We start from the raw sequence: 23,271 nt of genomic DNA, 5'->3' as shown, positions 1-23,271 counted from the left end.
GAACTGTTCAGAAATACGGCGAACAGTTGTGAAAGCAGGATTAGAAGCCAATCTCTGTTTTCCACGTATCGTTTGCGACACGAATTGATCATCCTCTCACTACGACTCATAGCGAAAAATATGGGGTAACATAAACGGATACAATTTGCCTCGGACATTCGCGACTATGCATTTTATGATTGATGATTTTCCGCTCAATCTCGTTGTCAAACGCTTTCCAAAAAAAATAGAAATTAGAAATAATAACACCGTATGCAACTAAAAAGGAAAAAGGGGGCATGTAACGCTATTGTGGCAAAGAAGATCGAACAGAGGATCAAAACCTATCAATTATGAGTAGTTCAATTTTAGTGAATCTTTCCGACGAAGCAACGAATTGGAAGGCCGATTGATAGGGAGGAAATGAGGACAGGGATATAGATCAGCAGGCGCTCATTCGTAAAGTTTTGCCCGGGGCTAGGATGGCGACAGATAGCTAGGCGTTTGCTAAGCACTAGCAGGGTACTAAGAGTGGATACACACATAATTTAAGATAGAGTATAAAGTACGGGTGATGCACCGGGGCACCACCGGCATAAAATTATCCTACTTGTGAGACAACCTCGGCAAGTCGAATATGAAAAGATTCCGTTCCTCAAAGAGACTAAATGCGGGGAAAATAAGAAGAAAAACAACTGACACTTCCTCTTCCGAAACTCCTGAGCCCCAATTAGGATAAAGCCAAGAGTTCAATATAACTTCCTATACCCCCACTTATCAGGTTTCAGCAGGCAAAAGCCGGAAATCCCCGATTGGCGACACAAAAGGCGATCCCATTTTCAGTATTTGCCCCAAATGGCTCGGACAAAGAGATGGCTTATCAAAATCCATAGGTAACTGCACTAACAGGTACTATATTCCTACGGAGTACTCCGTACTCAGTAACTAAACTAGTCAATTGATAGCAAATGTGATATTTCCATCATGCATGAGAGATAGATAACATTATAGCCTCTAAGCTTCTAACTCTAATACTGCCCAGAACACATCCATAGTATCCCACTTGACCATCCCCTCGGGGCGTAATGCCTGCGTAGACTGCTCGACGGCTTGAATCGCAGCTGCTAGTGACTCGTCATTTTCTAGTCCCTCCTCTCGGATCCATCCTTGGAAGAGCGGTGATGAGACGAATCGAACCTCCAAGTCTCCATCTCGCATCTTTTGCGGCGGCTGCAGATAACCGGACCGGGACTCACGCCATCCAAACTGTCCTGCGAGTGAGACTATCTCCTCCGGTGTTGGCGCGCTGCGCACATTGGGCTCACGCACTCCCGTGGCTGCTGACTTGCGCAGTGCATGGAAGGTAGATTGCGCGCGCGCCGCTAGTACATGCGGCACCTGCGCTGGGCGTGACGCCCGTAAGCCATACTCTGCTAAACAGAGGTAACGCACTTTCGCGTCAGCAAGAAGTCGGAAGACTTCCGAAATCGCGTCATGACTTGGGAAATACCACAAACAGTGGCACAGGACTGCGCAATCAAAGGGACGATTGCTGTCACGATCATCGCGCAGCAGGCTGGCAATGTCGGCACGTCGAAACTCGATCTGGTCACCCAAAATGGAGGCCTTAATGTGCTTCTGAGATTGTGCTACCGTGTAGGGACCACCGTAATCTGGGGGTGCCGTGTCGATGCCCACGATATGCCCGTTGGGACCCGTGGCCACTGCGAGCACTAGGCTTGATTCGCCTTGCCCACATCCCACATCTAGCACACGGGAGCCGGGATCAATCTGCCAGGCATCGCTAAGAGCGAGTCTGTGCAGGAATTTCGGTTCCACGCTGGACTCGCGTGCACGCTCATCGTGGAGATAGCTTGCCAGGAGGGTATCCATTGGGTAGTAGGTGCCGAGGTACGGAAAATGATAAAATGTTTCGACAAGAGAAGTACTGGCCATATGCAGGTCAGCTTCCCTTTCTCAGCACGCAAGATATTTATAGCGTGTTCTTTCCAATATTATGCCAAGCTGCACTTGATAGGAGATAAGGACCTCTGTCAGCCGCCATGCGATGTCGGGGATCAAACTTGCTTTGCATGGATGAGACAAGGATGGTAAGCTTTTCATCAGATCGCCTCAGATTGCCTCACATTGCGTTAGATCGCCACCCTGGGTGGTTACATCGAAACCAGCCAGGACTAGGTATTCCAATGCGCGTGTCAGCCTCGGTGCATGGGCCATTTATCGTACAAATCACCTCTGATCTATGATACAGTATGGGTACACTAGAGATACCGTATTACCAAAACATGTTATCTCCAGTTAGAATAGCTAGCGACTATAGCCAACGTTGAACCTACTTGCTTATTTGCATCTGTTGTGTTGTCTCCAAACTCATTTTGACCGTAGATCCTCCTGCTTTATTGCCTCCACCATTCTGCCAATTTACTTACCATGCCTAATATCCGAGCGCTGGCAATGGACTCTCTTAAAGGTAGTCCTCCTCGTTACTCATCCGATTCTGAAGCAAACGAGGAAGACGGACAGTTCTTGCGCCATGTTCCAGGAATTCAGGAAGGGCCAAAGTCTCGTCAAGCTCGAATGGCATTATCGCGGACCTGGTGGATAGCGACTGCGCTGAACCTGTTGCTATTCCTCGTCTCCGTGTATATACTGTTTGACTCGCACCACCTGCTGCAAGATCTTCGACAGAACAAGAACAATGTTTTAGTCAAAGAAGTGGATTTCTTTTGTAAGCTCCCTAATTTCTAACGATTTTTTATCCGCGAGGCCAATACACGTGTTCTACATCAGTACTAACCAACTATATAAATATACAGCCCCCTTCCTCGACCAAGTCAACATTCCTCTCCGCGATATCAAAATCAATGGCAGCCTTCTAGATATGGACACCTCCATCTTCCGAGCACCGCCCTCGCCCGAAGTAGACCGCGCCTGGAGTCGCATCAGCAGCCTCGCACCCCATGTCATGAGTGGAGACGACGTTTTGCGGTTGGGCAAGGACCCCACCAAGACCGCTCGCTTCACCGAGGACTTTGGATTTGGTGAAGATGCCCACATTGCTGAGTTGGATGTCCTACACACGATTCACTGCTTGAACGCCATCCGCCGCGATGTCCACTGGCGCCACTACTACCTCGACACGTACCCAACTGGCGAGTTTCCAGAGCTGCACCGCATCCACACAGACCACTGCCTCTATGTCGTACTACAAAACCTCATGTGTGCGGCTACGTTAGATGTGGTGACTCAGCCCTGGGTTCACGGCCAACTGCACCCATTCCCGGACTTTAGCATCAACAAGAAATGCCGCGATTTTGGGTCAATCTTGGACTGGCATGAGAAGACGATGGTGAGTGATCTGGATGCATATGCAGAGCTGCGTATGCCCGAGGGTCATGTTCCATATGAGATGTCGGAGGAGTTTTATCGGGCATTTGGGGTTGAGGGTGGGGAAGAGGAGCATCACCATTGATTTGTTGTAGATGTGTTCCGTTTGCTGAGTAGTTGCACATTTCTTCGGCGATAAACCCATGAAGACAGTAACTATCAGATGGAGGGCCTGGAATTACTTATCAGAAATATATTTTCGGCGTATTGCCGTTAGTTGAATATAAATATAAGGGTTGAATTATCTAGGCTGGACTAGACTCAGGCCTTTACTATGTGTATTGGTCTATGCTACGTATGACTTGAAAAAATCTCGGCAGACTATTACATCCATGAGTACATAAATGTAAATCAATCATTTATAAAATTGAGCTCATATATAGGAGGAAACTACCTGGAGACCTGTCTGTGCAGAGTGCAGAGCACAATAATCGCAAAAGCATAAGTATAGTATACACTCCAGTACATGTATAGACATCTAGGGATTTATTTTAAGGAACGGTATGGCTAAAATTTGACATAAACACTACGAATAGAATGGAATAAGTTTTTGAACATATTTAAGGAACATTTGAGGTTATATGTAAGAGATGGTTATACGTGGCCTATATAGTGATCAGAATATCTAGCGCACGTAACAATGACAAGTGCTTCAAGTATTTCCATATGTATCGGTGTAGTGCCCCAAATGTAACTTCCATATAGAAATCCACCTGTGCGCGACATTCACTCGTAGATGGTGACAATTGGAAACGTGTACGTTCTACCTCTAAGCCAGCCCCGCTTCTGCGCTTCCCGCCACTGACCCTGGCCTTTCGAGACGGATAAGGAAAATGACCGCTGTCATCGCTCCACAAAGGGCGGCCGAAATTATGTATGGCATGCCCAGCCAGACACCACCTAGATTCATTCCCCAGCGGAAGGCCCACGACATCATAGGTCCCGCCAAGAGCGATCCAAGGGTATCCATCAGGGCCAGAGTGCTGTATAATGTACCCATCATAGTTGGATCCGTCAAGGAGCTGATCAGGCTTCGTGCAAAAGTTGAGAATCCGGACCCCGCGGTATAGATTGCGATGCCTATTTTTTATTCACATCATTAGCCAAAGGAAAACACAAACTTTCTTGAGCGTGACAAGAGGTAGTGGAAGTTACCAAACATGGAGAGCCCGACTACTGGGGCGATTCCTATGATCGCAAACCCGATAGTGATGGCAACTATGCTGATTTGAGCAAGGTAGAGGTCCTTCTTTCGTGGCTGTTGCTCAAAGCGCTTGCTCATCTTGCGATCTATCCACGGGAGGATCAACATGAATTGCAGTAGCTGTGCCGCAGCTCGGAAGGAGAAAAGCCAGCTCGTCTGAGAAATAAATGGATGTCAGCATGTATTTCAAATTCCTTCCCAGCTTGAGGTAAAAGAGGATATTTTTCCTTGTACCTTTGCAATGGGCCAAGAATATCGATTGGAGATATACTGTAGGAGAAAGGCCATAGAGTCCCGCGCAAACGTCGAGATGAGAAAAGAAAGTGCGAGAAGGGCGATGTTCTTCTGCGTAAAAATCACCCGCATGCTATTCTTAAGGCTGTAAACCAAAGCCATAATGCTCCCGGAGTCTTCCAAAGGCGGGGTCGACAATTCCTCATCGTCATTGGAGCTTGGGATCTTGGTGTAATCGCTTTTTTTATCTCGGACAGCATAGCGATTGGTCTCGGGCATGTACCATGAGAGGGTAATGGAAATAGCACCACAGACGGAGTTCAAGAGAAGGGGAACCCAGAGGCTTTTTTTCATCAAAAGTGAGCCAATTGGGGGCGAAATGATTTCCGCAATAATCACCACTGCGTTGAAGTACATAAAAATCTGCGACCTGCATTCACGCCCTTATAATTAGTGCTGACGATTGATAGAAATACTAGCTATTAAAAAAGAGTTTACCTCTTAATCTCCGGCGTTGAGTCCGTAATGACCATCATACTCACTGAAGCGGCTACATTGCTGCCGCCTCCAATGATGAGAGATAGAGACGATAACCATATCGCCTTGATTGGTAATCCTAGCCAACCTGCGTGCCATAAATTAGCGCACTGCTTGTGATAATAAAACTCGACTTGAAAAAGATAACCTACAAACGATCAACACCCACGTCATTCCAATAAACTGCCCCACGAAGCTCAGCGTCATGATCAATCGCCTTCCATACTTATCTGCTAGAATCCCATATGGTAGGGCAAGGAGAAGTCCGGGGATGTTGTCGAAGAACGATTGCCATCCAAGCAATTGAGCTAGCGCGGCCTGAACAGGTTCTTCCTTACAGAGATGCTCAGGAATCCCCGCTTGTGACGCCGAAGGATCCAAATCTTCATAGTACTGCTGGCATATGATCGACTCCAAGAGACGCAATTGCGGTGCGGCACTAATAAAGTACCCAATTCCCATCAGAAGGTAGATAAGAGTACAGAAAATCGCGGGGCGCCAGTAGACAGTGCTAACATCATTGTCTTGATCTGGACTTGGGTCTATTGTGGACTGATCAGGCTCTTCGAATGTTTGGTGATGAGCCATTCTTTCAAGTGTAGATTGAATGAATGTTGGGAAAATATCGCGCCTGCTAGGAGTGGATGTGTAGAATGGAGAGAAGAGGGGATTGCACGGAGATTGCATGGGTAGGAACTAGCCGTTTGAGATGAAAGATACCAAACCAATACGATACAAGCATGACACAACGGTACATACTATCTTACATACCATTACATACCATGGCCGCTTCTCCGCCGGAGATCCGACGGGGCAGCGGCCCGTCCCGTTTCCCGCATTCTAATACCAAGTTCCAAACTGGAAGGTAGCCGCTCAACAAAACACAATAATCCTAGTAAAGTACATTGCGTCCATTATCTAGATCAAAAAAAAAGTACGTGATAGCAATTCCGATTCCCAGTACTGCCAAACAGGGAGTGAAACAGGAATTCAACCCGATCCACACTGTACGCTTAGACTTTGACTAGGAAGGCCAACTATTCCCCACTTCCATAGTAAATTCAGCACCAGTCACATCTTGCCTTCCATTCAACCATTCCATCACTCTCCATTTTTTCAATATTTTTCTTCTTGAAAACGCAATCTCAAAGAATCATGCTTGGAGTAGTAGAGACTGGCTATTCTCGAGTATCATCAAGCGATGGAGGGCTTGATGAGCTCAAGCACGGGGATGGGCTGCAAAAGCCTAAGCCCTGGAAGAGGAATGGTCTTGTCTTGACCATTCTCGTCAGTGCCTTGACAGGTCTGATCTTTGGCTCCATCTCCTCAACCTTGACAACTGCGGCCGTCAACCATATCCACCTCAGCGTCAACACCACCGAGACTGCGTCTCCTATTCATGTGAGCGATGTCAACTTCATGAACGACTGCGGTGACTCGCCAGCCAAAGCGCGCGCCCAAGGCTGTGCTTTCGATACCATAATGCAACTGTGGGTGCCGCCTGCCTGCCAGGACACCCACCTGACCGACCGGTTTGTGGCCGAGGGCAACTGGACCTGGTATGCCGACCAACGCGCTCATAATCCCATTCCATATGAGGTGCTAGAGCAAGGCGAACATCAAGTGGCATTTGCGGCGGACCATTACCATCGTGCCCACTGCTTCTACACCTGGGAGGCACTGGTGCGCGCTCTCCGCAATCGCAGTCCCATCATGGAGGAAATGATGTCCTACGATCATGTCATGCACTGTAAGATGATGGGGTTACAGCCCACGCCAGTTAACTCAACCATCGGTGTGGAAATTCATCCAGGATATACGCGCTGTGCACCTTACGAGACGTGGATTCGCAATTTGCCGGAAGATGAGCATTCCTCTCGAGACTAGGCACCAGATGCCCTTGGATATATATTTGTCGCCTTATTTTCTCTATTTGTCAAAGGGGCGAGTGGATAGGAAGGGGATATCGATATTTTTGTCATTAGTCTGCATTCAAACGTCATATATTGTAGAATCAAGTGCAGCAATACGCCATTGTGGACTTTGAAGTGACTTGCTAGCTATTGCGACTTGCGTCAACAAGGTAATACTCGTATACTAAGAAAATCGTATCCTAAATTGAGACTATTGCGGATCAGTGAAACTTACGTAGATTGACTGAGCGCGTGGAAGGTGGTAGACCGTAAACTCCCTAGGTCAATTTGAGCTCCACACCACCCTATCCATAAGTGGTAATCCTCTAAGACTCCTTTAGTCCGGATATAGATTTTCAAGCGCAAAGTCAAGTGAGGGGTATCACAACCCAATGCCATATCTTCAACTGTCCCTATCTTCGTGGCGTACGGACCAGTCGCGATGTAAGTGTCAGACCGGCTAATCTGGTCAAATGAGGCAAAGACGGCACGTCTTTCGTAAGATTTACTAGTGTAATCCTCTTGCGTGATGATTAGCGTATTTCCTCGTGCATATCTAGTCTCATCGGCCAGGTTAGGATGTGACCCTGGAATCCGCTAAGTATTGTACCAATTGATCCCGGCATCGGTGATAGAGAGTGCGTTGTTCGAATTCATTAGAATTTCCGAGGAGGGGTTGGTAAAAAGCGTATCGCTGACGAGAATGTTGCTCTTTGTCCCGAGGTCTGAAGTACTATAAAGGGTGCATAGATCCCATCACATATCGTTCTATCCAGACAACGACAGCCAGTTCAGTTTCAAATCTTTCTATTCAGGAAAATCGTGAAGCCACATCTCCAGTCTTCCGTTCTAATATTTCATCGGTCTAAAATCTTCCTTGCAATATGCATCAATCCAAGGTCCTCGTCGGTGTTTTTGCCATGCTTGTGTCTACGGGACTTGCACTGCCCGCTGGCAAGCAGTACCTCCACGTGACCTCTGATGTCCTGGACAAGCGTGAGGCTGCCAAGCAGTATCTCCACGTTACGTCCGATGTCCTCGACAAGCGTGACCCTGAGGCCGCCAAGCAGTACCTCCACGTGACCTCTGATGTCCTCGACAAGCGTGACCCTGAGGCCGCCAAGCAGTACCTCCACGTGACCTCTGATGTCCTCGACAAGCGTGAGGCTGCCAAGCAGTATCTCCACGTTACGTCCGATGTCCTCGACAAGCGTGACCCTGAGGCCGCTAAGCAGTACCTCCACGTGACCTCTGATGTCCTGGACAAGCGTGAGGCTGCCAAGCAGTATCTCCACGTTACGTCCGATGTCCTCGACAAGCGTGACCCTGAGGCCGCCAAGCAGTACCTCCACGTGACCTCTGATGTCCTCGACAAGCGTGACCCTGAGGCCGCCAAGCAGTACCTCCACGTGACCTCTGATGTCCTGGACAAGCGTGACCCTGAGGCTGCCAAGCAGTATCTCCACGTTACCTCTGATGTCCTGGACAAGCGTGAGGCTGCCAAGCAGTATCTCCACGTGACGTCCGATGTCCTCGACAAGCGTGAGGCCGCCAAGCAGTACCTCCACGTGACCTCTGATGTCCTCGACAAGCGTGACCCTGAGGCTGCCAAGCAGTACCTCCACGTGACCTCTGATGTCCTCGACAAGCGTGACCCTGAGGCCGCCAAGCAGTACCTCCACGTGACCTCTGATGTCCTCGACAAGCGTGACCCTGAGGCCGCTAAGCAGTACCTCCACGTGACCTCGGACATTCTTGACTAGATTGGATGCCACCTGCTGTCCCTTCTGTGTATGTCCTCCTACCAAACAGGAGGCGTGCTGTTTAGGAGAGAGGGTTTATATTGGACTGTCACGATTGAAAACTAGTTTCTACAAGCCAGATATCCTCACTCTAGGGCATTATATTATTTCTGCCTCTTGTGTCCTTTTTGTACCCTTTCGGATCTAGACAGTTGCCTACAGTTGGAATATTCTTTCATCACTATGTGGTTAGTGTAGCTTTGAACTGTAGTTATTTTATTCCTATAATGTAAGCTGCAGTGGTTAGGTAGGTAGGATTTCAACGGTCAAAGGTATTCCGAGGTTTATATTGGTCTTAGTTTTTCCGAGCCTAATAGATTTCAAAGTACAGAAACCGCCATTGGGCTCAGTTTGCTGCGAGGGGTTGATGTGTTATAGGTAGTGCATAACATCACGCAATGAATCAAGAAGTCAACTATCATCATATTCAACGATGTTAGTAACTTGTATAAACGTGGTTCGATCGCCGGGTGAGCATCCAAGGTTGCTCCCAGAGCGTCTATAGGAATAAGAATGACGTGTTGTAGCTGAAATTTTTATTTATATATAGGGTATAATATACAAGAATACGGAATACCTAAACAGGTATAAGCTAATCCACGGCTACCATGTCTAAGTTCACACCGCGAGGGGCACGGCATGTCCGACGTGCGTCATCAGGCATACTTGTCCAAATCACCTGATTGACCTCCCTGCCAACCTGCTCGATCGCATCCATTGCCCAAAGCACATCCAGATGCTCGTACTCTTCAATTACCTTTGAATGAACAAGGCTCACATGAGGCTCACGGCCACTCTGGAAACGATTCAGGAGTCGACGACCATCAACAAGAGCATCGGAGCCTCCGATCCAAAATGCAAACGGGGGTGTTCTCGGGCCATACCAGGGGCTCTGAGCCGGAGCTCCCAAGCATGCATCTCGGGGATCGTCGCCATGCTCAGAACCAGGATCTCGCATATGTATATTCGCGTTTGTCTCATGAAGGAGCTCGTTATCTGTGGACAAAATGCATTTATGTTTTGCGAAGCTGTCGCTTCCCAGCCACCAGCGCATTAGCTCAACACTGACATATACAGGAGCGAACTGAAACATTCTATGACGCAGATCGCGCTCCCAGCGCGTGTCTGACCAGTCGAACAAAAAGGAGAACACCCAATATGCTAAGGTTCCATATATCCTAGACGGAAGCAGACGCTGGGCTGTCATCATGGAAGGAATGAAAGAGTGGATTCCGAAGATGAGGCGGAAAATTGCCGGAGGGAGAAGGGTAATGAATCGGAAATACGGTCTGCTCACAAGCGGACCGGCATATGCAGCCGGTGCAAGCGCGCAGAAAACCGAGATGTATTCACCCAGCTCGGGACGATGTTCCTTGGCTAGGGCAACAAAGGTCTGTGTAGTTCCTTGGGAGTGGCACACGAGACCTAGCTTCTCGAACCCAGTCTCGTAGAGCACACGCGAAGTGAGTGCTGCAAGGTCCAGCGTTCCGAGATGTCGAATGTCCCAAGACCACATACGCGGGTCGTGGGTCGACAATGTGGTGTGCTCTGGGTGTGATCCACAGCGATTATTCCCTAACCACACGTCATATCCAGACTTGCAGAGGTAAAACGCCAGACTATCCTCGTCATTGGTACAGAATGCACCAGCGCTTTGCAGCAGCCCATGGACCAGGAGAACAGGATATCGACGGTTAGATTGTGGACGGGATGTATTCGGCATTTTCGGCTTAGTAAAAACATCAGGCCCACGCTCACGTCGCTCTTCTGGTGATAATGCCTCGTACTCCTGAGGATTGTAGACATGCCACAGGGTGATAATGAAACCGTCCTCCGTCTGAACCCGAAATGTTTCCACGTCGAGACCAACTCGGCGGGCATAGTATGCAACGTCACAAATCAAAGGGTCCTTGCCTCCTTCCAATGACGGGCATTCTTGGCACTCTTCAGGTCCCTGTTCTTCGTCCATATCCCTCTTCTGTTGACGTAGGGCCCACCTCCGATCGATGCTGGCCCTTGCCTTCCTGCGTTGCTGTTCCTCTGTATAGAATGACCTCCTCGTATCTGGATCATGGCCACTCAATCGTAGACGAGCTTCCGAAATTACGACTCCGGCTGTGCGGAACAGGGCTCCAACAAATATGACCGTCAAAAAGCCTAGCGACAGAAAGAAGGAGGCGACAATGAACGCACAGTACTGGGCTCTGCGAAATGCGGATGGGGGCCCGTACGACGGCATGGGTGGGAAAAGTGGGTGTTCTGAAGTCAGGAAATGGAGTCCGGGCGAAGGTAGCTTTTCTCTACACGATGTCCCAGCGAGCTCCATGGCCGACATAGCCTTGCTATCGCGGGCATCCTTCCCCACGTTCCATTTCTCCTCGGGTTGTATTCGGTTGGATAGGATGTCTCGTGTGGCTGCGCCGGCGTGACTCGACTCCGCACGTGCGGTCGATATGAGGGGTTCAAGCGGAATTGTTGTGACCGTCATTGTCATAAATTTCTCTCTTCATCCGGGATCCAAAGGGCACATTATGATATCTGCTTCTAGGCCCCGGGAATGGCGAGTAGAGTCCGGAGCACTAGAGTTATAAAATATCACCATGTATCACCGTGATTACCAGGGCCATGCATGCCAAGGCGCCCTGGACGGAGTCACGTGAGACTCCAGGCACAGGATCTACTCAGCCAATCGGAGGTCCCATGTGCATTGCTCTATAAATAGCATGACAAGGCATGTCAACTGCTTACGGTTTCTGCAGATTCCACCGACGATAATCTTATTTTAAATTGTATAGATAAAATGCCAATATTATCTCTAAATAAATACAAACTCGAGGGGTATCAAGCGTGTCAGACTTCGGCAGCTCTTTCATTGCCCCCTGCTGCCATTGCTGCTCTTTCATCAAGTGTAAACTCGCTCTTAGCCTCTCGGATTCGCACGAAAAAAGCGACAATAAGAAGGCCTAGTATGGCTAGTCCGGTTTCATACCAAAAGACAGCCTTATAGCTGTCTTTACTACCTAGCTCAGATGTCTGGGTATGAACAATATCTGCAAAACCAAGCATCACAGAAATTCCCATGTGCAGAGTGCAGTTGATTAATGCACCAGCTAAGCCTTGCCTTGATTTTGGAAGGTTTGTAGTGATGAAGACATTGGCAACATTGAAGCTGATGTCAATGCCGACTGTGCCGCATATCATCGCCGGGAATACGAAAGCCCAGTAATTTCCGCCAAGAGGGATAACTGCGAAAAACAATCCAGAACCCACGTAACCAAGACATGATATCAACATCAATATCGTTCCTGGGACTTTGTGGAAGATCATCCCTCCTCCCACGGAGAGAATAAGACCACCAATTCCCATAGGCGCAGTCCATCCCACGATTTGCATTGGGGAAGCACCCATTATCTCAGACATACTATAGATGTTGTCAGCACCAGTCTAAACGAGATCACAATGATATAACTCACTAAAGCACGGCATAGAGCAAAAATATGCCCAATGTACCATAAAGAAATAGCAAAGCGATGACCAGAGGGAGCATATACTTGACTCGAAAAACGTCACCAGGTAGCAGAGGGTTCTCCACGACCCACCCTTCCACATAAACCATGACTCCAAGGAGAATGAAGCCAAGAACGAAGAATAGAGGGATGTATGGTGTTTTCCATCCTTGTGGCGCATAGGAACTCTCAGCAATGGCAAAAACAAAGAGTACAGCGGCCGGAATAGAAAGACACGCTCCAGGCCAATCCATCCTGATGCCCAGTTTTCTCTTCTCGGAATAATCGCGCGGAATAGAGAAGAGTGACAACGCTGCTGTGATAGCGGAGAGAATCGCTCCAAAGAAGAAGTACCATCTCCAGGTGAGGTATTCACCGGAGAGTCCAGAGAAGAAAATTCCCACGAAGAAGCCCAATGCCGCGCATGCACCGTAGATACTGAAGACCATATTTTTCCTCGGTCCCGGTCTGTATGTGCTACCAAGAATCATGATTCCCGATGGAAGGAAAGCAGCCAGAGCAAAACCCTGCAATGCTCGGCAGATAATCAACATCAGCCATGTTTGGGAGACGCCACATAGGATGGATGATATAGTGAGCCAAATAGCGCCTGCGCTGTAAATAATATATCCACCGAACATATCCGTTAATCTGCCGAAGATGAGGAGCGTTGAGGTTACAACCAGCGATAATGCGGTAGACGGCCATATCGTGGAGGCTTCGGGAAGGTCAAGCTCTTTGACAAGCGTTGGAAGGAGGACATTTGAGCCTGAGATGTAGTATTCCTGGTAAAAAGTCAGAATTTTGCCTGATGGTGTAGCGCCATCGTCGATGACCTACTGCAAGGATTTGGGACATGAAAATGGAGAGACAAAAAGAAACCTCTGACCAAGGGCCAGCAAAGCACTTTGGGCGCTCTCTTCCCAATCTTTCCAAATCAGCAGTCTCTTGATCTATCCTGGCCTGCTCCGTAGGATACGGCAAAGCCTCATCGCTCGGGCTAGAAGCCTCTCGTGCGCCCATGATACTTGATCAAAAAGCGTGTCTTTTCTTGGTGTTAGATTATAGGTGAGCAGTGCACCATTGTATGTGTGGTGTTGTAAATATTTTTATAGCCATGGTAGATGGCATTTCTAAGCGATGACGCCCCTAACAACTACACTGCCAGACCCAGTAAACTAGTATTATCTGGTGAAAAGTACCCATTTCTCGAAGACAAGTAGAACTTCTTGCACAAGGAAGAAACATGATTTGTGGATGAGAATAGATTCTGTGTTAAATCTCCGCGCCAAGACTTCTACTTTGGGCTTCCTCTTTAGGAAGTTGTGGGGAGTGGGGCTGACGAAATCGGAGACGACGTTGAGCATCGACCTCATTCAGGGGGCTTCTTCGATTGGACATAACTATTCAGGATTCATTGAAAATGTTTTATGTGATGTCTCGTTGTCATCGTGTATTTTGCGCAGAACTTTGGCTCGATATTTTGCTGCTCAGCCAAGTTTATCTGACAATTGAATAATCTCCTGACACTTTACCCCTGTGGCAGCCCTGACCAACGATCTATGTAGAGCATTCTTGCCGTGGTTAGTGACCAAACTGTTATATATGTACATACTCCGTACATATGTTCAGTCACATGTTTAGCCCCGCTTTGAGGCTCTTTGCCTTTAGAGACAACAAAAATAGTTGTCCACACTCAACGTTAAAGTTGAATTGCCTTTTTGGGCGATTGGCGAGTTCTAAGCTTGAATTCTGTCCCTTTTATACTCTAGCATCCTTGTAATATCATATCTAATATTCATGTATCAGAACTTTGACGATGCAATACTTTTGGCATTAATTTCAGACCGTCCATCGAATCAACACAAGAGATAGAAGCCAGAGCGACCGGTGAAGAGTCACAACCCCACTCCACACGACGAGAGAACCGGTGACACAGAAGATCTAACTGTGCTAGGCACCGATCCAGAATATGAACAATACTGCATAGAACTGAAGAACCAATTTCTCGACCAACTTGCCGAAACACTAGCTCGCTTCAAAACTGATGCTCCGGCCAAAACATCGAATGATGCAAAACATGTTTCCACGGCTATGATGGTCTGCAATTAAGACGAAGAGCACCTTACGATATTTTGTGCTAAGTATGAAGGGCTTGGGAAGGAGAATGATGACTTTCTGGCTAGCAATCCCGGGACGAAATGCCTCTCAGACGCGTTTCCCCATTCACACAAATACAAGCTGTGTGGTCAATTGTGCGGATTTTGTTGCTCAGCTTGTCGCATGGATTATTGCTCAAGGAAATGTCAACCAAGAGACTGGTTTAGACTTGTTTTCATCTGCTGTGTCAAGAATCGGCACAATGACGTGGAGTATCTAAAGATCCTCACCAGGAAATGGTCTACCCTGATGAACGACTTGGTCTCCCGAACTCATATCCGAAGAGTTCTCTTTCGAAATGACCATCTCTGCAAAATTTTCCGATTGAAGGTTTGCGCACAAGAAAAAGAAATTGCCAATCTTTTCTCCATATACAACAGTTTGACCTACAACTTTTCGTCAAAGACGCCTCGGCTTTTTGTCGAGCACCATACTCTAGGTGGGTTTATTGAGCTTTAGATCCAGATTAACCCGAAAACAACAGTTCCCTATCATTGTTTCTCAGTCGGTGTCTGTCACGCTTCCTCCATATCCCTAGTCCTGGTTTGCAGTATATTTACCAGCTTTGGTCCATACAAAAGATGGAAAAAAACGTTTTGCATTGTCTCTGACAGTGTTTTATCCAGACCAGACCATGTCATTACATTTTTGTATGGGAGTCTTCTTCAAAACTTCAACAAGATCCCTAATGCCGGTGACCCAGAAGGGATCGGATTTGGCGTTTGTTATTGCACAAATAAGGCCCAGATAGAACAGCTTGCAAAGGCTTACATACAGCTTGCTACCCCCGCATCGCTCGGTGAAATAGCAACAGCATGGATGTCAGATATACTACTTGATATCATGGCGACTGAAGGTATTGCAGTATCATCTCTCGTTTTTGATGGAATCTACCCCAGGCAACCTTCCCGCGAAACGGACACCTACTGTCTCATGCCAGAGGTCTCACACGGTCTCAATGGTTGTCCATGCTATCCATACAAGAAGGCTAGATTCCAATCACATTTAAAAGATGAGCATTTGCTCTACAAGCAATCCGATGCGGGATACGGATTCCATTTAGTTGATACCTAGGAATGCTAAAGACTACTGAAATTTTATTCCGATCTTTTCGCAAATTCGAAGTTCAATCTGCAAAAGATGCAACAAGTAGAATGACATCTAGATGCATAGAGCATATATCGAATCCTTGGTTACGGTTTTTTTGCCATATAATGTGGAATGAACATCTTACGGATGGAATATTTCCCAGACTTACCTCTCGATTGGAATTCCAGGGCTGTTATCCGTTTTACGAGTATTTTACTCATCAACTTCCTGTCTCTGAAGGGCTGGATCATGGCTTCAATACGGAAATTGACCGACTCCGTAAGCAACACGAGGGGAGACATAGAGACCAGGTTTCTAAATCATAAATCGGGAGTGACCCGTACTCGCCCGAGCACCATCCGAACATCCAACATATGCCATTTTTCGCTATCTCTTTTCGATTTTTTGGTTCCCTACGCTCGACCTACTGCGACCGCGATATGCCTTTGTACGCTGCAGCGCGGTGGTTTATCAAGCACCAGAATTATCTCTACTATCCCATACCTTTAATAAGTCATTTCAACTTATACCGCCTAGCATGGTTATATCTACTGGATCCACAGCAAGCGTCCCGTAAAGATTCAGTATAGTGGTATCGCTACCTTGAAATTACTAGTCAGGTGTTCTTCTGGTTTTGCTACGGCTACCGACCGCTTTATCTCTCGATCCGGACATAGTCTTCCCGCGTCGCATTCTTATTCATCTCGAATATAGTCACCGTCCCGTTGTACGTCCAACTTACGCTTAGTCACTTTGCTATGTCGAGCGCCGATAGGGGTCTTCACGACTCGTTTGCTCAGAAGCTAGTCCGGACGACGATAGACGTCAATTGCTTACCTTGGTTGGACTTTATATATGGCGTTCTCAATTACCAAGTAGTGTACTATTTATTCCCTCGTCTCTGGAGATATAACCTCCACCGGGTACAAATTTATCTCACGGAGTTCTGCGACACTGTTGAAATTCCTTACGTGAAATTTACTTTCACACGCGGAAATAAGGAAGTCATTGGCAGACTAGGTGAGGTTGCTGAGCAATTGAGAATGATAGAGGAATGCAAAAATGTTGCTGCAAAGGATTTGATCGAGGGTCATCATAGCCTTTGGTTGTTTGTTTTTGTTTTGTTCTTTTATTTTGGGACATATAGCCAAACATACATATACTGTAGGTAAAATTATCTAGATGTATGGTAATATCAATTAATAAGGCGAAGCGAAATTGGCCATATACATTATAAAGTATACTATGTGACTACCTAGATCATTGGCAAACCCCCAGCGCCAGATAAAATGATCATTCATGGCAATAAGATTTTCCACCTGCAGGTTAGAACCTTGGAACGTTGCCAAGTAGACTCTTATTCGGAACTTTAAAGAAACCGCACTTGAGGTTTTCGGCACTGAGATGAAATTCCAGATACTCAATCCGAGGGCTCACTTCCAACACACCATTTGCGATTTCTGCTTCTCTTCCTTGGCTTTTCTTGCTATGTCAGCCGAGAGATGGAGTTCTTCTACTCCATGACTCGGCTTATCTATTGCAACTTGTAAGATACAGTTTAGATAGTCATTCTACACAAAGTAAATTAGCATACCTGTAGAAGCCCCATTTTCAAACATATATCTTTGATGTAGAAGGTGACATGAAGCAATCAATTTAAATGCCACAAATTCCGAGGACGCCCCGGATGTCAGATAGTAACCTCGTGCGCGGGTGTTTACCCTTTCAGGAATCTTCAGTGGCGATCAATGTAATCAATGTAACACCCCTCACAAACTGAAGAATTTATCCACTGATTCAGCAACAATTTGGACAATCTAAAACTACCTCAAGATAAAATAGGAGTTCTCAAAATGTTCATAATTCCCGAGGGGTAGTATATATGCAACGATAGCCACGAATTGGACAGTTTAAACAGCCTGCAATCAAAATGAAATTTCCCACACACCTTCTTCCTTTCTTCCTCGCTCTTGCCCCTTCAGCTTGGGCTGCTTCCCCTAGCGATCTTCAAGCACAAATTGGGCACCATGTTATCTTTTCTTACCCTGGCCTTGAGCCACCAGCCCATCTCCTCGACCTGATCAAGGAAGGCAAAGTCGGTGGTATCATCCTCTTCGGCGAAAATGTCGGTGCCAACCTCACAACCACAATCGATAACTTCCAGGAGACCTATAAGCAAAGCCCGTACTATTCAGGCAGTCCATTATTCATCATGACGGACCAAGAAGGCGGAAAAGTGCGCCGCTTAGCCGGCGGACCAGTGGAAAGTGCTAAGCAAATCGGCCAAGCCGCCGATCCGGAAGTAGCAGCGACACAGATGGGCAAAGATGCCGCAAGTACCCTCGAGAAATTCAAGAACAACGTCAATCTGGCTCCTGTATTGGATGTTTATCGCGAGGCTGGAGACTTTACCGATGCCTACCAGCGCTCCTTCAGCAACTCATCCCGCATCGTTGGAACATGCGGGTCTGCGTTTATCAGCGCACAGCAGTCAGCTAATATCATTGCATCTGCCAAGCATTTCCCTGGCCTTGGTGCAGCAGGCGCAAGCGAGAATACGGATGTGCAGCCCGTCACCATTAACTTGACTACTGAGGAGCTGCACAAGGTGGATATGGCACCGTATACTCAGGCCATCGCGGCAGGTGTGGACATGGTCATGACTTCCTGGGCTATTTATCCTGCTTTGGACCCGACCTATCCCTCTGGACTGAGCAAGACTATTATTCAAAATGAGTTGCGGGGTAGACTTGGATTCAAGGGTGTCACTATCACTGATGCCATTGAGGCGGGAGCGCTAGAGGCGTTTGGTGATCAGGCTGCTCGTGGATTGTTGGCCGCACAAGCTGGTATTGATATCTTGCTTGCGGCTAAGAGAGATGTCACGCAGGGAGAGGCTATATATAACGCTCTGCTTGCTGCGTTGCAGGCCGGGTCGTTGGATGAGACTTCGTTCTCAGCTGCCACCCAGAGAATTCTGGAGGTTCGGAAGAAGCTTGCTCCTGTTTAGATAGATGATGGATTGTTTGCTTTTAAATAGACCGAAGCTGTGTTGTCTAGAGTTGCGTTGACTTCGAGGAAATAAATTCTACCATAGATTTTGTATAGCGAGAGTGACGTCGACAATGATATATTCCTGTTTCTTATTTCCCACGCAGTGCAACCCTGTAAATAGATAAATATTGATCAACCAGAGCTTTGTCTAAATCAGATTAGAAGCCGAATAATCTACACGATTGCCTCGCCTGCTGATAAGGCTCCTTGCAGTTGGGGAATCAACTCCGGTAAGCATTCAATTATGACCGCATCCAAGGGGGGAAATCTAACGCGTTGGAATTACCAAGAACGAAGTTGAACCCTTCTAAAAGATTCGTGCCAGGAAGGATAGCGCACGCTCGTTCTGAAAATCGGGCCAATCGTGACATTATCCGAGCCATACATGAATGAGACTTTGTATGGCGATCACTATATAAGGCTTCTCTGGCAGATCTTGGCCTGTCCATGTCAAGGACAATAACTTTATTCTCACATCCAAATAATGACGAGACTAACTACACATATCATATGCCACTTGATAAAAAAATCCATGTCTGCTCGCACTGATAACAACAACCATCGCGACTCCACCACCACCACCACCAACAATGGCCATTTTTAGATGAAAAAAATATACCAAGCCAAAAAAGAAACCATTTGACCGACGCAGGGATCGAACCTGCAATCTCTTGATTCGTAGTCAAGCGCCTTGCCATTGGGCCAGCCGGCCGTTATGAAATTTCGCCCAAATGTGGACTATAACCGAAAACGAGGCGGGACCCACTTTTATGGGTCTTATTCTCATAGGGGACATTTGTGTACTCCGTACAGTCGTCGCAACTGGACTATATTTACTTATTTATGTATGAGACTACTCTAGAAGTAGTGCAGGTGGCTTGTTTTACTTTTGGTGTATTTTTTGGCCGTTTTGTATCTATATCCCCCATGTCGCAATAACCGGACACATTATATATATTACCACCCAGCCTATAGATACAATCTCTTCTACTAGTTAACCCTTAACCAAAATCTAAAATATAAACCATCCAATTTCATACTCACTGCTGCTGTACAGACCCATGGTTGAATATCAACAGACAAAATGCTAATTGTCGCCGAGGTATTTCCTAGTCAAGCCAAGCAGATGAACTAGGGTCATATGGAAAGTAGAATATACGTGAAGTACGAATAACCAAGTTAGTATTTCTATATAGAACGCTGCTACGGTGGGAATTGACGTTCTCATCCACGTGATAAATCTTGTAGCCCACATGGTTTACCAATAGCGTCAAATAGCTTGTATGACTAGTTTAGGGACAGAGGCATGAAAGGCAAAGTTCATCACATGTCGGCATATATTTGCTTCTTTCTACAATACTCCGTGATAGCGATAGAAATTTCGTATACATATAGCATTGGGGATAAAGCACACCAAGTGGTTTGCGGTACGGTGTACAAACTAGACCGACGTCGTGTTGGTGCGAAGATGTGAATATTTGCATTTAGCACAGGCATTGGTTCATTGAGCCCCCACTATTCTAGGTTTTACTATTGCAAAAGGCCGTACACAATGCGTCTGCTGATAAAAGAGGACCAAAGATACCACAGGGAAAATCGCGATTTAGGGCTTTCAAACTGCGTGATATCCTGGTATCGAGGTTTCCCAAGAGCTTAGCGAAGTGAGTACCCTACATAGAGAGTTAGGGTGTATAAGTGGGTATTACCGAGAGAACAGAGGAACTAAAGTATACCCATAACCCCCGTAGCACAGCTACAGTGATCAGTCCCACAGGAACCAGTTGATTTTATAATAATTCGTGGTGTGGCTACGATCCTGTACGGAGTACAAACATCACATGAAGCTATTTCAATGGGTGCTTTCACAGAGCTTAAAGGATACCGATAGGACCATATGTGATTTTAACATTAATGCATATTGTGATTAGAGGATAGGAAGGAATCTGAATTGGTTCGGAGGCCGAAACAATTTCAATAATGAAGCTCCGGTCCAATGGGAGATTTCCTCTAGAGCTAGGCCGATCATGAAGACAGGTGGACCCTGAGATTTCTTAGGATCAGGCTGTGAATATAAAAATATAACGAAGGCCAAATTTGCTCTAAGTTGAAGTAAATCTATTGTTTTGAGACATGTGGGAAATTGGCGGAATAACGAAGTACCTTGAAAGAAGTCTCGCCACTATCGGGAGGTGGTTCCGCCCTTCGCCATTTCGAGCTCCACTGCGTCAGCGGCCTGTGGTTATCTCTGGCGCTCTTATTTTTCGTCCCTTTCAACCCCTCCTTTGTCTAACTCTCTGTCACTCCCTTTCCCCATTTTTCATTACAGGTTCTCTACCTATTGAGTAGAATCTTGCCATTTTTATTCCGTGGAGCTCTGATTGAGCGCCGCAAACCTCGAGCCACCATCATGGGGCTATCCAAAACGAACAGGATCTTGATCTTGCTGGTCATCGATACAGCATTTTTCTTACTTGAATTAATCACTGGTTCGTCTATTGGTAGATTGGCCGTATGCGACCGGGTTCTGACTGTACTTTCCTAGGTTATGCCGTCCACTCCCTTGCGCTCGTCGCCGATTCCTTCCACATGGTACGCCACCATCTACGAATCTGCTCTCCGGCTGAAACTGACCTGAATAGTTGAATGATGTCTTGTCCCTGTGTGTCGGATTATGGGCCGTGAAGGTGGCGAACCGCGAGACCAGCTCCAACACTTACACCTATGGCGTAAGTTGATTGTCATACCAGCCGAGAAGGACGATCTGACAGTTGGATTTCTTTATGCAGTGGCAACGAGCGGAGACACTTGGTGCCTTGGTAAATGGTGTATTCCTAGTCGCCCTGTGCATGTCGATCTTCTTGGAGGCGACTCAGCGATTGTTTGAACCCCAGGAAGTGCAGAACCCCCGATTCGTCTGCATTGTTGGCTGCTTCGGCCTAGCTTCCAATATCATTGGATTGGCGCTATTCCATGACCACTCCCACGGACCCGGCGGCGGCCACGACCACGGCCACAGTCACGATCACGATCACGACGACCATGATCATGACATCGAGGCTGGAGGTGACCATGATCACGATCATGACCACACACCGGTCACTGATCAGAGTGAGAGCATGGCGGGCGCTACTGCTGGCTTTGGCAAACCCGCAAGCTTGCCTCAAACCTCCATCACCCACTCTACCACAGAGCCATCCCGAAAACGGAACGACACCCAAGCCCGCCCAAGGATATACAGTACTTCGGCCCGTGGATTTGTGAGCCCCGACGATATTCCCGTGCTTCCAGAGAGACTGAGACAAGGGATCATTGCGGCCAGCCAATACCGAAATGAACAATCATCGGATTCAGAGAATGGCCATGACGAGGATGAGATTCCGTCTGAGCGCTCAGGTCTTCTGAGCCACCGCGATCGCACTACCAACTACACTGACGAGGAAGGAGCTCCGATCCACGTCCACAAGCCCCGCGATGAAGATGTCCACAAATCTCATAATCATGCTCAGCCTAAGCCGAAGGACCAAAAGAAGGGCCACAGTCACGACCTCAACATGCGTGGTGTCTTCCTTCATGTTATGGGAGACGCCCTTGGAAATATTGGTGTGATCGTTTCCGCGCTTGTTATCTGGCTGACTGACTATAAATGGCGCTTTTACGTCGACCCAGGCATTTCCCTCGTTATCACACTGATCATTCTTGCATCCGCTATTCCATTGTGCAAAGCCGCCTCTCGTATCCTTCTTCAAGCCGTGCCCGCCGGTATGAGCATTGATCACATCAAGGAGGATATTGAGGGTCTTCCTGGTGTCATTGGCTCACACCATCTGCACGTTTGGCAGCTCAGCGATACCAAGATTGTTGCTTCAATCCATCTTCAAGTGGACACCGAAATCAAGGGTGAAGGCTCGGAGAGGTATATGCGTCTGGCCAGACAGGTGAGGCGCTGTCTCCATGCCTACGGTATTCACTCTTCGACTATCCAACCTGAGTTTGCGCCGGAAAGTGATACCGAAGAAAATGGACAACCATCATCCTCTCGGGACACCGATGACCATGTTCCTAGCCGAGCTGCCAGTGTTCGGGAGGGTGACCCTCAAGCATGCCTTCTGGAGTGTGACGAGAACTGCGCCCGCGGAGGCCAGTGTTGCCCTAAGAAGTGAACTTAATACCCTCATGTGGTGACTTTCCACATACTTTCGTTTCTCGTTTGGTACCATGATCCTCAAACATTCCACCTCTACGGTGTTCCTATCCAGATACCCTATCTTTTATTCGTCTCCTATTTGTTCGGGCAGATTCACATAGACCTGTGTCACTCATTCCCAATATTAATTGCCTGGTTTTCTTAGAAGTGCTCCTCTCCTTTCAGCCAACTGCTTTTGGGA

General features: G+C 47.3%; 9 protein-coding genes across 9 annotated transcripts; 4 read left to right on the top strand and 5 right to left on the bottom strand.

Annotated features, from left to right (window-relative positions):
- Positions 1-993: 993 nt before the first annotated feature.
- On the bottom strand, positions 994-1,872 carry N7479_001358 (class I SAM-dependent methyltransferase; the record flags this gene model as incomplete). Its single annotated transcript, XM_057249055.1, has 1 exon — positions 994-1,872. One exon carries the CDS (start codon positions 1,870-1,872, stop codon positions 994-996), a length of 879 nt encoding a protein of 292 aa, XP_057113487.1.
- A 558-nt stretch (positions 1,873-2,430) lies between these two features.
- N7479_001357 (oxidase ustYa family protein) lies at positions 2,431-3,472 on the top strand (the record flags this gene model as incomplete). The annotated part of the gene is made up of 2 exons (XM_057249054.1): positions 2,431-2,728; positions 2,817-3,472. The coding sequence occupies 2 exons, from the start codon at positions 2,431-2,433 to the stop codon at positions 3,470-3,472; spliced, it is 954 nt and encodes a 317-aa protein (XP_057113486.1).
- A 684-nt stretch (positions 3,473-4,156) lies between these two features.
- On the bottom strand, positions 4,157-5,950 carry N7479_001356 (MFS general substrate transporter; the record flags this gene model as incomplete). Its single annotated transcript, XM_057249053.1, has 5 exons — positions 4,157-4,467; positions 4,543-4,747; positions 4,826-5,255; positions 5,324-5,450; positions 5,515-5,950. 5 exons carry the CDS (start codon positions 5,948-5,950, stop codon positions 4,157-4,159), a joined length of 1,509 nt encoding a protein of 502 aa, XP_057113485.1.
- A 567-nt stretch (positions 5,951-6,517) lies between these two features.
- On the top strand, positions 6,518-7,249 carry N7479_001355 (uncharacterized protein; the record flags this gene model as incomplete). The annotated part of the gene is made up of 1 exon (XM_057249052.1): positions 6,518-7,249. One exon carries the CDS (start codon positions 6,518-6,520, stop codon positions 7,247-7,249), a length of 732 nt encoding a protein of 243 aa, XP_057113484.1.
- An 883-nt stretch (positions 7,250-8,132) lies between these two features.
- N7479_001354 (uncharacterized protein) lies at positions 8,133-9,028 on the bottom strand (the record flags this gene model as incomplete). Its single annotated transcript, XM_057249051.1, has 2 exons — positions 8,133-8,931; positions 9,009-9,028. 2 exons carry the CDS (start codon positions 9,026-9,028, stop codon positions 8,133-8,135), a joined length of 819 nt encoding a protein of 272 aa, XP_057113483.1.
- Positions 9,029-9,669: 641 nt separating this feature from the next.
- On the bottom strand, positions 9,670-11,565 carry N7479_001353 (putative ab-hydrolase associated lipase; the record flags this gene model as incomplete). Its single annotated transcript, XM_057249050.1, has 1 exon — positions 9,670-11,565. One exon carries the CDS (start codon positions 11,563-11,565, stop codon positions 9,670-9,672), a length of 1,896 nt encoding a protein of 631 aa, XP_057113482.1.
- A 362-nt stretch (positions 11,566-11,927) lies between these two features.
- N7479_001352 (putative MFS multidrug transporter) lies at positions 11,928-13,606 on the bottom strand (the record flags this gene model as incomplete). The annotated part of the gene is made up of 3 exons (XM_057249049.1): positions 11,928-12,498; positions 12,551-13,368; positions 13,424-13,606. 3 exons carry the CDS (start codon positions 13,604-13,606, stop codon positions 11,928-11,930), a joined length of 1,572 nt encoding a protein of 523 aa, XP_057113481.1.
- A 4,156-nt stretch (positions 13,607-17,762) lies between these two features.
- N7479_001351 (putative glycosyl hydrolase) lies at positions 17,763-18,842 on the top strand (the record flags this gene model as incomplete). Its single annotated transcript, XM_057249048.1, has 1 exon — positions 17,763-18,842. The coding sequence occupies one exon, from the start codon at positions 17,763-17,765 to the stop codon at positions 18,840-18,842; it is 1,080 nt and encodes a 359-aa protein (XP_057113480.1).
- Positions 18,843-21,293: 2,451 nt separating this feature from the next.
- On the top strand, positions 21,294-23,046 carry N7479_001350 (cation diffusion facilitator family transporter; the record flags this gene model as incomplete). Its single annotated transcript, XM_057249047.1, has 4 exons — positions 21,294-21,372; positions 21,429-21,475; positions 21,526-21,612; positions 21,673-23,046. 4 exons carry the CDS (start codon positions 21,294-21,296, stop codon positions 23,044-23,046), a joined length of 1,587 nt encoding a protein of 528 aa, XP_057113479.1.
- Between the last annotated feature and the right edge of the window lie 225 nt (positions 23,047-23,271).

Source organism: Penicillium vulpinum (assembly GCF_028829585.1).
Source record: "Penicillium vulpinum strain IBT 29486 chromosome Unknown utg000001l_segment0_segment0, whole genome shotgun sequence".
NCBI lineage: Eukaryota > Fungi > Ascomycota > Eurotiomycetes > Eurotiales > Aspergillaceae > Penicillium > Penicillium vulpinum.
This window is presented reverse-complemented; position numbering and strand designations above follow the sequence as displayed.